The 14618-nt window shown below is 31.2% G+C and overlaps 1 protein-coding gene across 2 annotated transcripts; it reads left to right on the forward strand.

Moving 5' to 3' along the window:
- Positions 1 to 3474: 3474 nt before the first annotated feature.
- LOC133582163 (cAMP-dependent protein kinase inhibitor alpha-like) lies at positions 3475 to 13838 on the forward strand. Of its 2 annotated transcripts, none has more exons than XM_061936296.2 (3): positions 3475 to 3702; positions 5824 to 6008; positions 8316 to 13838. In XM_061936296.2, exons 2-3 carry the CDS (start codon positions 5852 to 5854, stop codon positions 8387 to 8389), a joined length of 231 nt encoding a protein of 76 aa, XP_061792280.1. In that variant the 5' UTR covers positions 3475 to 3702; positions 5824 to 5851; the 3' UTR covers positions 8390 to 13838. The 2 variants fall into 2 exon arrangements, with proteins under 2 accessions (XP_061792280.1, XP_061792272.1); XM_061936288.2 differs by having other exon boundaries at positions 3475 to 3691; positions 8316 to 13837.
- Positions 13839 to 14618: the final 780 nt, after the last annotated feature.

Raw genomic sequence — 14618 nt, forward strand, 5'->3', positions numbered from 1 at the left:
TTGCCATACAGTTATTAGTGTCAATATTGCAATGCATGCACAAATATTCAAGTTTCATTTCAGTGCCAAAAAAATATGTTGAATAGAAAAATAAAAAATGACAAATTCAGCAGTGGATCAAATAATCGTTAATAATTGTGACTCTTTTTACCCTATTTTTTTAGTTGACGTGTTAGGTTTGCAATGTCTCCATCTTGTGGTAAGTAACTGCAAAAAAATAAATAATAATAAAATAAATAAATAAATATATATATATATATATATATATATATATCGATTTTAATTATCATCAATCAATTATCCGGATTTTAAAGAGTGTAAACACGTTTTGAATATATATATATATATATATATATATATATATATATATATATATATATATATATATATATATATATATATATATATATATGTTTTGTTTATTTATTGCTCAAATTTCTCAAACATCAGTCCTGAACAAAAATATGAGATGTATCAACTTTTCTTTTTATTTTGATCCCTTTTTAAGGGCCTTTGAGCAGTAAATGTCACAGGTTTAAATTGGCAAAATAACTAAAAATAAATAAATAAATAAATAAATATATATATATCCATTTATCCATTTTCTACCGCTTATTTCCTTCGGGGTCGCACGGGGCGCTGGAGCCTCTCTCAGCTACAATATATATATATATATGTATATATATATATATATATATATATATATATACCGTATTTTCCGCACCATAAGGCGCCCTGGGTTATAAGCCGCGCCTTCAATGAACGGCATATTTCAAAACTTTGTCCACCTATAAGCCGCCCCGTGTTGTAAGCCGCATCTAACTGCGCTAAAGGAATGTCAAAAAAACAGTCAAATAGGTCAGTCAAACTTTAATAATATATTAAAACCAGCGTGATGTGGGCGCGCATGGAATCGTATATCAACATGGACGGAGCTGCGTGAAAAAAGCCACCCGGCCTCTTCGCGTAAACTTAAACTTACCTTAACCACTCGCTCATCTTTTCTTCATCCATCCCTTCGAGTTAGCTTTTATGATGACGCCGGCTGGAAAGGTCTCTTTTGGCAAGGTCTTCCTTTTGAATATCACCATGGGTGGAAGTTTCTGGCCATTAGCATGGCAAGCTAGAACCACAGTGAAGGATGACTTCTCATTCCCTGTGGTGCGAATATTCACCGTACGTGCTCCCGTTGTATCCACAGTGCGGTTCACAGGAATATCAAAAGTCAGTGGAACCTCGTCCATGTTGATAATGTTCTCTGGCCGGATCTTTTTTTCAGCTATCTTGTTTTTACAATATGCATGGAAAGTAGCCAGCTTTTCTTGAAAGTCTTTAGGCAGTTGCTGTGAAATAGTAATCCGTGTGCGGATGGAGAGATTGCGTCTTTTCATGAACCGGATCCCTGTCGCTTAGTAGGAGCCATTTTGTGGTCTTTACAGATGTAAACACACAAAGGAAATGAAACGTACGGTAATATCCGCACGCTTTTTCTTCTTCTACGCGGGCGGGTGGTTGCTTACAGTAGAAGAAGAAGCGCTTCCTGTTCTATGGGGGCGGGTGCTTACCTTGGCGGTTGCTTGCGTAGAAGAAGAAGCACTTCCTCTTCTACGGGGAAAAAAGATGGCGGCTGTTTACCGTAGTTGCGAGACCGAAACTTTATGAAAATGAATCTTAATATTAATCCATATATAAAGCGCACCGGGTTAAAAGCCGCACTGTCAGCTTTTGAGTAAATTTGTGGTTTTTAGGTGCGGCTAATAGTGCGGAAAATACGGTATATATATATATATATATATATATATATATATATATATATACATACTGTTTTTTAATATTAATTTTTATTTTATTTCTTCTCTTATATTGTCAAATGGGGACATTCGATTTAAACCACCATCAATCAAATATCCGAATTTTGAAGAGTGTAAACACGTTTTGAATATTTATATATATATATATTTTTGTTTATTTATTGCTCAAATTTCTCAAACATCAGTCCTGAACAAAAAATATGAGATATATCAACTTTTGTTTTTTATTTTGACCCCTTTTTAAGGGCCTTTGATCAGTAAATGGGCAAAATAACTAAAAACAAAACAAAAAACATTTTAAAGAATAAAAAAATAAAATAAAAATAAAAATACTAATAAATATATATATATATATATATATATATATATATATATATATATATATATATATATATATATATATATATGTATACGTATATATTTTTTTAATAACAAATTAAAAAAAAATATATATATATATATATATATGTATACGTATATATTTTTTTAATAACAAATTTAAAAAATATATATATATATATATGTATATATACATATATATTTTTTTAATTTGTATTTTTTTAATTCTTTAAAATTAAAAAAAGAAAACAACATTTTAAAGAATTAAAAAAAATAAAACCAAAAACCAAATCAAAAATATTTTTTTAGCATTTTTTATTTTTTTTAATTACAATTTTTTTTAAAGAATAAAATAAAAAACAAATAAAAAATTATATATATATATATATATATATATATATATATATATATATATATATATATATATATAAATATATATATATATATATATATATATATATATATATATATATATATATATATATATATATATATATATATATATATATATATATATATATATATGTATGTGTGGGGAAAAAAAATCACAAGACTATTTCATCTCGAGATGAAATAGTCTTGTGATTTTTTTTCCCCACACATACATATATTGCCCTCTACTACGGTATCGAGCACTATTTTTTGGATAACCTTATTAAGACATATATATATATATATATATATATATATATATATATATATATATATATATATATATATATATATATATATATATATATATATATATATATATTTTATATTCTTTAAAAGTTTTTTTTTTCTCTCTTATATTATCTTATACATCAACTTTTCTTTCTTTTTTTAAGGGCCTTTGATCAGTAAGATAACTAAAAAAATATATGTATTTTTATAAAAGAATACAAAAAAATAAGAAATTACAAAAAATGATATATATGTATATATATATATATATATATTTTTTTTTTTTCTCTTGTAATATCTTATATTTTAACTTTTCTTTCTTTTTAAGGGCCTTTGATCAGTAAATGTCACAGGTTTAAATTGGCAAAATAAAAATAAAATAAAATAAATATATTTTTTAATTAAAAATCAAAAATTATATATATATATATATATATATATATATATATATATATATATATATATATATATATATATATATATATATATGTATGTATATATGTATTTATTTACCTTGCGTGTTTTGTCAAGTGGTGTTATTTTCCGAGGTGACCATGAATGCAGCATTGGCTTCCCCTCGGGGTTCTCCTCTCATCCTTTGTGTTGCGCCTCGTCCAATCAGCGCTCGCCTACCAGCACACTGGCAGCTGATTGGCCGGGAAGGAGGAAGATGCAGACGGGAGACTTCACAGTTGGCTTGGCCTCACTCTCCCGCCACTAATGTGATTATGTCCTTATTTTTCTATTAGTTCATGTCGCTTTCTTTCCCAATCGGCGTTATTTGAACACGCTGGGGCTATTTTATTTTTTATTGTTGGTGTTTTAGCGGCGGTGTTTACATGAAGGCCGAGCCGAGCCACTGAGAGTCCGCATCCAAGGTAGGCATAAGGTGACGTCATTTATTATTAAAATATACATTCAGGGACGAATTCCCCTGCCGCAAAAATACGTCCTACAGAATATAAATGAATGTAAATGTGATAATAAATCCATTTATATTAAAGTACAGTCGGTGATAATTCCCTTTGTTTGGCTCCATGCACCCCATTAGCATGCTAACATGCTAATGTTAGCATGAATTGATTAACGTGGACCCCGACTTAAACATGTTGAATAACTTATTGGGGTGTTACCATTTAGTGGTCAATTGTACGGAATATGTTCTGTACTGTGCAATCTACTAATAAAAATCGCAATCAATCAATCAATCAACAATGTGGTTAATTAACCCCGGCTGTTGTTTGTCCCTTCAAAATAAGAGCGCAATGTCTCCTCTCTGTACATGCTGTTTTTTTGGCCTTCATTTGATTTGAGCGCGACCCCAAAAAAGGGACAAGCGGTTGAAAATGGATGGATAAATATAGGTATTTCGTTTTAAGATACACAAACCCTGTTTCCATATGAGTTGGGAAATTGTGTTAGATGTGAATATAAACGGAATACAATGATTTGCAAATCCTTTTCAACCCATATTCAGTTGAATATGCTACAAAGACAACATATTTGATGTTCAAACTGATAAACATTTTTTTTTTTGCAAATAATAATTAACTTAGAATTTCATGGCTGCAACACGTGCCAAAGTAGTTGGGAAAGGGCATGTTCACCACTGTGTTACATCACCTTTTCTTTTAACAACACTCAATAAACGATTGGGAACTGAGGAAACTAATTGTTGAAGTTTTGAAAGTGGAATTCTTTACCATTCTTGTTTTATGTAGAGCTTCAGTCGTTCAACGCTGTCATATTTTACGCTTCATAATGCGCCACACATTTTCGATGGGAGACAGGTCTGGACTGCAGGCGGACCAGGAAAGTACCCGCACTCTTTTTTTACGAAGCCACACTGTTGTTGCACGTGCTGAATGTGGCTGGGCCATTGTCTTGCTGAAATAAGCAGGGGCGTCCATGAAAAAGACGGTGCTTAGATGGCAGCATATGTTGTTCCAAAAGCTGTATGTACCTTTCAGCATTAATGGTGCCTTCACAGATGTGTAAGTTACCCATGTCTTGGGCACTAATGCACCCCCATATCATCACAGATGCTGGCTTTTCAACTTTGCGTCGATAACAGCCTGGATGGTTCGCTTCCCCTTTGGTCCGAATGACACGTGTCGAATATTTCCAAAAACAATTTGAAATGTGGACTCGTCAGACCACAGAACACTTTTCCACTTTGCATGAGTCCATCTTAGATGATCTCGGGCCCAGCGAAGCCGACGGCGTTTCTGGATGTTGTTGATAAACGGTTTTCGCCTTGCATAGGAGAGTTTTAACTTGCACTTACAGATGTAGCGACCAACTGTAGTTACTGACAGTGGGTTTCTGAAGTGTTCCTGAGCCCATGTGGTGATATCCTTTACACACTGATGTCGCTTGTTGATGCAGTACAGCCTGAGGGATGGAAGGTCACAGGCTTAGCTGCTTACGTGCAGTGATTTCTCCAGAGTCTCTGAACCCTTTGATGATATTACGGACCGTAGATGGTGAAATCCCAAAATTCCTTGCAATAGCTGGTTGAGAAAGGTTTTTCTTAAACCGTTCAACAATTTGCTCACGCATTTGTTGACAAAGTGGTGACCCTCGCCCCATCCTTGTTTGTGAATGACTGAGCATTTCATGGAATCTACTTTTATACCCAATCATGGCACCCACCTGTTCCCAATTAGCCTGTTCACCTGTGGGATGTTCCAAATAAGTGTTTGATGAGCATTCCTCAACTTTATCAGTATTTATTGCCACCTTTCCCAACTTCTTTGTCACGTGTTGCTGGCATCAAATTCTAAAGTTAATGATTATTTGCAAAAAAAAAAAAGTTTATCAGTTTGAACATCAAATATGTTGTCTTTGTAGCATATTCAACTGAATATGGGTTGAAAATGATTTGCAAATCATTGTATTCCATTTATATTTACATCTAACACAATTTCCCAACTCATATGGAAACGGGGTTTGTAGAATGTTGTGTGTTGTGTCTCTTTGTAAAGGCCCCTTGTGCTCCTACTTGCAGGTGTTGCCGTGTGAACGATGCTCAAGCCATGTCTGATGTTGAGGTCACGTACGCCGACTTCATCGCCTCGGGCCGGACGGGCCGTAGGAACGCCCTGCACGACATCCTGCAGAGTCCCACTGATCCCGAGGGCCGAGAGATGTCTCTGTCCTTGTCCCAGCTGCACATCCATGCAGGAGGGGGAGGTGAGGTCTTCCGTTACTCCCCCCTGTATACGGTCTTGGTCAAAAGTGGACGTACGCTAGACTGACCATTAGGGATGATGTTTGATAAGAAATGATCAAGTTCGACCCCATTATCGAATCCTCTTATCGACCCGATTCTATTGATTCTCTTATCGAATCCAAATAAGTTGTTGTATATAGTAAAAAAACACACAATATTTGGTTTAACAAAAGCTCACTTTTATTTTATAAGAAAAAAATAAAATAAGACAAAATAAATAAATATTGACTGTTGTTACCCAAAGTATATTAAGTGGGATTTTTCAGAAAAAACAAACAGTATACAGTAACACAAAAACAACCTGTCTCTGTGATCACTATAGGTGTATAAATAATAATATAGTGTTAAATAAAATCAGTCCCTTGGGCACAAAACTGAAAATAATACAGCTCTCCAAAAAGTGCACTTCTGCTGCTATTGGAACATACTAACTACACACACTATGACACTAAGAACACCACAGTCATCAATCAACAATTCTGCAGTCCTGGTTGACATAAGAGGTAACCTTATTTTAGCCTAAAGGCTACAAGTGAGCAGATATGGAAATTACCAGCAACAGTTAACGTTAGTTACTCACCGGCACTATCACTGGGACTGCAGGTTGAAGCAGAGGAAGAGGGGCGTGCTTCGTCATCTCTGTCGCTGCTTCTCCACGTGTCAAAGACACAACACGGTTCTCGAACGTTCAGGTTATGTGCGGCCTGAACATGTTTCAACATGTTTGTTGTACTGCTCCCCTCACATGACAGCGAAGCCTGGCAATAATTGCATATTGCCGTTTCCTTGTCGTATTTTTTTGTAAAATGAAGCCATGCCTTGAGGCGTTTTTTCCGGTCCATTATTTTTGCTGCTTTCTGTATCTGCCGCCTAATGACTGAGCTACGTCATTTACTGTGATGTCCCACAGGGCGTTTCCTGTGGGACGGGATTCGTTCCTAGGGATTCGAATAAAGAACCAACTCTTTTTCTTTACTATAGTGGCCTCGATGACGGGAACCGGTTCTCAAAAAGGGATTCGAGTCCATGGAATCGGTTCTTTTCTTATCGAACAACCGGGGGAACCGGTTTAGAACATCATCCCTACCCACGGCACATTCTAAAAATACTATTAAAATAAACAAAAACATAACAAAAGTGAAATAAAAAAGCTTCAAGGTTAAATGTAATTTAGAAAAAGTTGCAATGTTGACTAATAAAACAAAGCTGTTTTTTTTTTCTTTCAAACTGTCATTGCTCAAAACATAATATTGAATCAAAATCAATGTTATTATGAATTATTGACCTATCCAAGGTTCCCATTACTTCACATCAAATATTCCACTTAGAAAAATATTTTTGGTGGAAGATTTTGCAAATTTGGTAAATAACCCAAAAATGTATATTTTGTTGTTTTCTTACTGTACCGAAAATGAACCGGTACTACTAGCCGCCGTATACATTATAAATAGTGTGGGTCCTAGTATTAGTACCATTAGTACTTTATTAGTACCATTAGTACTTTATTAGTACCATTAATACTTTATTAGTACTGTATTAGTACCATTAGTACCATTAGTACTTGATTAGTACTTTATTAGTATCATTAGTACTTTATTAGTACCATTAGTACTTTATTAGTACCATTAGTACTTTATTAGTACCATTAGTACTTTAGTAGTACCAATAGTACTTTATTAGTACTTTATTAGTACCATTAGTACTTTATTAGTACCATTAGTACTTTATTAGTACTTTATTAGTATCATTAGTACTTTATTAGTACTTTATTAGTACCATTAGTACTTTATTAGTACTATATTAGTACTCTATTAGTACCATTAGTACTTTATTAGTGCTTTATTAGTACCATTAGTACTTTATTAGTACCATTAGTAATTTATTAGTGCCATTAGTACTTTATTAGTACTTTATTAGTACCATTAGTACTTAATTAGTACTTTATTAGTACCATTAGTACTTTATTAGTACCATTAGTACTTTATTAGTACTTTATTAGTACTTTATTACTACCATTAGTACTTTATTAATACTTTATTAGTACCATTAGTACTTTATTAGTACTTTATTAGTACCATTAGTATTTTATTAGTACCATTAGTACTTTATTAGTACCGTACAACCCTCCTTACTTCTCTGTGGGTTCTATGCATGAGCTCTACTCTGAGGGGGTTCTAGTTGGCCCCGCTGTGCTCAAGCCTGGTGTTTTACTTTGCAATACCCCACTGATATTTTCAAAATAAAAGACATTTCGCCCTCGCACCCAGATGCCAACGACACCGACGACAGCCCAGGTCCGTCGTCCTCGGCTCAAAGAGAGGCGCAGCAGAAGAACAGCTGATCCCACCGAACACACCGCTGTGGGACGGACCCCTGCCCGTGTTGGCCCCCCACCCTCCCTTCACACCTGGCAGGTAGTCTGAGTTTAAAGGGACTATCGAAGCTGCCTCGTCTAGTCCCTAAAACCTAAAAGGTGGAGACGATAAAGCGGAACAGGCACTTTCCTCTCATGTCCGGACTTTATAGCGTGAGCTCTCAACTTGGAGTGAGTTGGAGAAAAGTTGTTGAATGAACACATTTTTCTTCCTGTAGTCAATTTAGCGAGTGCTAAAAGCAGCGAGTGAGTGAGAAAGAGAGCATGTGCTGGTTTTGTTGGCGTGGACCACTCTAAAGACGCGCTGATGTGTGGCTAGCATGTGTTGTGTCCACAACACTGTTGGCAACTTTGGACTGGTGGGCTGGAAGCAGTGCTGAAAACTTTGGGGAAAAGAAACTTTAGGACGTTTTTTGGCTGTGAATTAATTTATGTAACTGATTTTTTTAGCGTTTGAATTTTGTGAACTTAATTTTGCATCAACTGACAATTTCATAAAATTTTCAGTTTAATTTCATAATTTCTGCACTGAATTTTTACACTGTGTATTTTAACATCATTTCTAAACACACATTGTGCTCACAATTTTTTATTAGATGACATTGTCAGCATTTTTTGTGTGTTCAAAAATTCCGTGTAAAAATGTTTGGTTGCTTCAAAATTCAAGACCCTTTTACGGTAAATTAAATGGAATTAGAAAATGAATTTACCTTATTTTTTGGACTATAAAGCAGAAAAAAATATTTCAAAATTTTTTAATTCTAAAACTTTTTTTTTTTAACACTGAATTAATTTTTTGGGGTTAGAATTTTTTTACCTTAATTTTTTACATCAAATTATGCTGACAATTTCATAAAATTTCAGTTTAATTTCATAATTTCTGCACTGAATTTTTACCTTATTTTTTGGACTATAGAGCAGAAAAAAATAGAATTTTTTTAAATTCTAAAACATTTTTTTTAACACTGAATTAGTTTTTTTGGGTTAGAATTTTTTTTAACTTAATTTTTTACATCAAATTATCCTGACAATTTCAAAAATGAATTTACCTTAGTTTTTGGACTATAGAGCAGAAAAAAATATTTCAAAATGTTTATTTCTAAAACTTTTTTTATTTTAACACTGAACACATTTTTTTGGGTTAGAATTTTTTTAACTTAATTTTTTACATCAAATTATGCTGACAATTTCATGAAATTTTCACTTTAATTTCATAATTTCTGCACTGAATTTTTATACCGCGTATTTTAACAAACATCATTTCTAAACACACACATTTTGCTCACTATTTTTTATTAGATAGAATTGTCAGCATTTTTTTGTGTGTGTTTAAAAATTCCGTGTGTAAAAATTCTGTGTAAAAATGTTTGGTTGCTTCAAAACTCAAGACCCTTTTATGGTAAATGAAATGAAATTAGAAAATGAATTTACCTTATTTTTTGGACCATAGAGCAGAAAACAATATTTCAAATTTTTTTAATTCCAAAATAATTTTTTTTAACACTGAATTAATTATTTTTTTTGTGTTTGAATTTTTTTAACTTAATTTTTTACATCAAATTATGCGGACAATTTCATAAAATCTCAGTTTAATTTCATAATTTCTGCACTGAATTTTTACCTTATTTTTTGGACTATAGAGCAGAAAAAAATAGAATTTTTTAAATTCTAAAACATTTTTTTTAACACTGAATTAGTTTTTTTGGGTTAGAATTTTTTTTAACTTAATTTTTTACATCAAATTATGCTGACAATTTCATGAAATGTTCACTTTAATTTCATAATTTCTGCACTGAATTTTTATACCGCGTATTTTAACAAACATAATTTCTAAACACACACATTTTGCTCACTATTTTTTATTAGATGGAATTGTCAGCATTTTTTTGTGTGTGTTTAAAAATTCCGTGTGTAAAAATTCAGTGTAAAAATGTTTGGTTGCTTCAAAACTCAAGACCCTTTTACGGTAAATGAAATGAAATTAGAAAATGAATTTACCTTATTTTTTGGACCATAGAGCAGAAAACAATATTTCAAATTTTTTTAATTCCAAAATTATTTTTTTTAACACTGAATTAATTATTTTTTTTGTGTTTGAATTTTTTTAACTTAATTTTTTACATCAAATTATGTGGACAATTTCATAAAATTTCAGTTTAATTTCATAATTTCTGCACTGAATTTTTACCTTATTTTTTGGACTATAGAGCAGAAAAAAATAGAATTTTTTAAATTCTAAAACATTTTTTTTAACACTGAATTAGTTTTTTTGGGTTAGAATTTTTTTTAACTTAATTTTTTACATCAAATTATCCTGACAATTTCAAAAATGAATTTACCTTATTTTTTGGACTATAGAGCAGAAAAAAATAGAATTTTTTAAATTCTAAAACCTTTTTTTTAACAATGAATTAGTTTTTTTGGGTTAGAATTTTTTTTTAACTTAATTTTTTACATCAAATTATCCTGACAATTTCAAAAATGAATTTACCTTATTTTTTGGACTATAGAGCAGAAAAAAATATTTCAAAATGTTTATTTCTAAAACTTTTTTTATTTTAACACTGAATTAATTTTTTTGGGTTATAATTTTTTTAACTTAATTTTTTACATCAAATTATGCTGACAATTTCATGAAAATTTCACTTTAATTTCATAATTTGTGCACTGAATTTTTATACCGCGTATTTTAACAACCATCATTTCTAAACACACACATTTTGCTCACTATTTTTTATTAGATGGAATTGTCAGCATTTTTTTGTGTGTGTTTAAAAATTCCGTGTTTAAAAATTCCGTGTGTAAAAATTCAGTGTAAAAATGTTTGGTTGCTTCAAAACTCAAGACCCTTTTACGGTAAATGAAATGAAATTAGAAAATGAATTTACCTTATTTTTTGGACCATAGAGCAGAAAACAATATTTCAAATTTTTTTAATTCCAACATTTTTTTTTTAACACTGAATTAATTATTTTTTTTGTGTTTGAATTTTTTTAACTTAATTTTTTACATCAAATTATGCGGACAATTTCATAAAATTTCAGTTTAATTTCATAATTTCTGCACTGAATTTTTATACTGTGTATTTTAACAAACATAATTTCTAAACCCACACATTTTGCTCACAAAGTTTTTATTACATGAAATTGTCAGCATTTTTTGTGTGTTTAAAAATTCCGCGTGTAAAAATTCAGTGTAAAAATGTTTTGTTGCTTCTAAACTCAAGACCCTTTTTCCGGTAAATTATATGGAATTAGAAAATTAATTTACCTTATTTTTTGGACTATAGAGCAGAAAAAAATATTTCTAAATTTTTAATTCTAAAACTTTTTATTTTTTTGTGTTTGAATTTTTTTTACTTATTTTTTTTACATCAAATTATGCTGACAATTTCAAAAAATGTCACCTTAATTTCATAATTTCTGCACAAAATGTTTATACTGTGTATTTTAACAAACATCATTTCTAAACACACACATTTTGCTAAAAAAAATGTATTTGATGAAGTTGTCAGCATTTTTTATGTGTGTTTAAAAATTCTGTGTGTAAAAATTCAGTGTAAAAATGTTTTGTTGCTTCAAAACCCTTTTTCCGGTAAATTATATGGAATTAGAAAATTAATTTACCTTATTTTTTGGACTATAGAGCAGAAAAAAATATTTATAATTTTTTAAATTCCAAAATTATTTTTTTTAACACTGAATTAATTAATTTTTTAGTGTTTGAATTTTTTTAACTTAATTTTTTAATCAAATTATGCTGACAATTTCATAAAATGTTCACTTTAATTTCATAATTTCTGCACTGAATTTTTATACTGTTTATTTTAACAAACATGATTTCTAAACACACACATTTTGCTCACATTTTTTTATTAGATGAAATTGTCAGCATTTTTTTGTGTGTTTAAAAATTCAGTTTGTTAAAAGAAATTCAGTGTAAAAATGTTTTGTTGCTTCAAAATTCAAGACCTCTTTCCGGTAAATTATATGGAATTAGAAAAGTAATTTACCTTATTTTTTGGACTATAGAGCATAATATTTTAAATTCTAAAACTTTTTTTTTAACACTGAATTAATACATTTTTTTAGTGTTTGAATTATTTTAACTACATTTTTTACATCACATAATGCTGACAATTTCATAAAATTTTCACTTTAATTTCATAATTTCTGCACTGAATTGTTATACTGTGTATTTTAACAAACATAATTTCTAAACACACACATTTTGCCCACAATTTCTATTACATGAAATTGTCAGCATTTTTTGTGTGTGTTTAAAAATTCTGTGTGTAAAAAAATCAGTGTAAAAATGTTTTGTTGCTTCAAAACTCAAGACCCTTTCTCCGGTAAATTAAATGGAATTAGAAAATGAATTGACCTTATTTTTTGGACTATAGAGCAGACATTTTTTTTCAAATTTTTTAAATTGCGACTTATACTCCAGTGCGACTTATATATGTTTTTTCCCTTCTTTATTATGCATTTTCGGCCGGTGCGACTTATACTCCGGAGCGACTTATACTCCGGAAAATACGGTATGTGGTTACTTAAATACACTGAAAACAGCAAAGTGTCTGAAAAATGGTTTGTCCTATAGAACAATAATCAGTGAAAAGAAACAAAAAAGGTGACCAAAAACAGCAAAGTGACTGAAATATACACGGCATGTTTTTAGTTTTTTGTTATACCCACCCTCTTATGTACATGTAGGGACTCTCATTACTAACATGGCTTTTTGCTTTTTGCCAGACAACTTTGAGTGCATTTCGCCCCCTTTTCTATAATGTAGATAGTGTGGAGCGGTACGCCATCTTTGTGTCTGACATGGAACTGAACTCCTTCCCTTGTGAGTAATACTGGACACATCCTCTTAACTGCATGGATAATACCAGGTGATTTCCACACCAACACTACTAAATTGTGGGGTGATCAAGGGTGATGGGTCAAATGCAGAGAATAATCTCGCCACACCTAGTGTGTGTGTGACAATCATTGGTACTTTAACTTTAACTTTACCACGTGAGCATAGTGATCACACTGTGTAAAAGCAGCTGTTTGTACATCAGCTTGTAGGAATGTGAAAGTGCATGACTTGTCCCAACTGTACTTTCTCTCACCCTTTTTTTCTACTCCCCTGTGAAAGGCAAATAAATGACACCTGCAGTTAAAAAAAGTGTGTTTTTTTTCCCCTGCAGATCACATAGAAAATATGCATTATACAACAATTATCAGGTGCAGTGTTTACCACAGGACTGCAATGTTGTGGTGGCCGTGGATTGTTGGAGTGAATCCTGCAAAACGTGAGTGAAAACATGAAAAAAAACATTTTTTTTAGAACAGAAGTGTCCACACTTTTTGACCTGAGGTTTGGACACACCTTCTTACGGAGCCTCTAAAGGGACATTGGGGAAATTAATTTTTTTATAATTTTTTTATAATTTTTTTTTTTTTTAATTAAAAAAAAAATCTTTTTAAGACATGTATCTCGAGAAAGTTTTTATAAAGTTATTAAAAAATTTTTTTATAATTTAAAAACAAATTTTTTTTTAGACATGTATCTCGTGCGCACGATAAACTATCTCGTGCGCACGAGATATATGTAAAAAAAAAAATTATAATTTTTTTTTTTATATAACTTTATACAAAGTATCTCGTGCGCACGAGCAACTTTCTCGTTCGCATGAAATACATGTCTAAAAAAAATTATTATTATTTTTTCGACATGTATCTCGTGTGCAGGAGAAACTTTCTTGTGCGCGCACACAAGATAGTTTCTCAAAACATAGTTTTTTTCTTCTTTTTTTTTTAGACATGTATCTCGTGAAACTTTCTCGTGCGCACGAGATATATGTCAAAAAAAATATACATTTTTTAATTTATTTTTTTATAACTTTATACAAAGTATCTCGTGCGCACGAAATACATGTCTAAAAAAAAAAAATTTTTTTTTCGACATGTATCTCGTGCGCAGGAGAAACTTTCTGTGCGCACAAGATAGTTTCTCAAAACATACTTTTTTTCTTCTTTTTTTTTTAGACATGTATCTCGTGAAACTTTCTCGTGCGCACGAGATATATGTCAATTTATTATATTATAAATTTTTTAATTAATTTTTTTATAACTTCATACAAAGTATCTCGTGCGTACGAGAAACTTTCTCGTGCGCACGAGATACATGTCTAAAAAAATAA

The sequence above is a fragment of the Nerophis lumbriciformis genome, linkage group LG03, assembly GCF_033978685.3.
Source record: "Nerophis lumbriciformis linkage group LG03, RoL_Nlum_v2.1, whole genome shotgun sequence".
NCBI classification, from domain to species: domain Eukaryota; kingdom Metazoa; phylum Chordata; class Actinopteri; order Syngnathiformes; family Syngnathidae; genus Nerophis; species Nerophis lumbriciformis.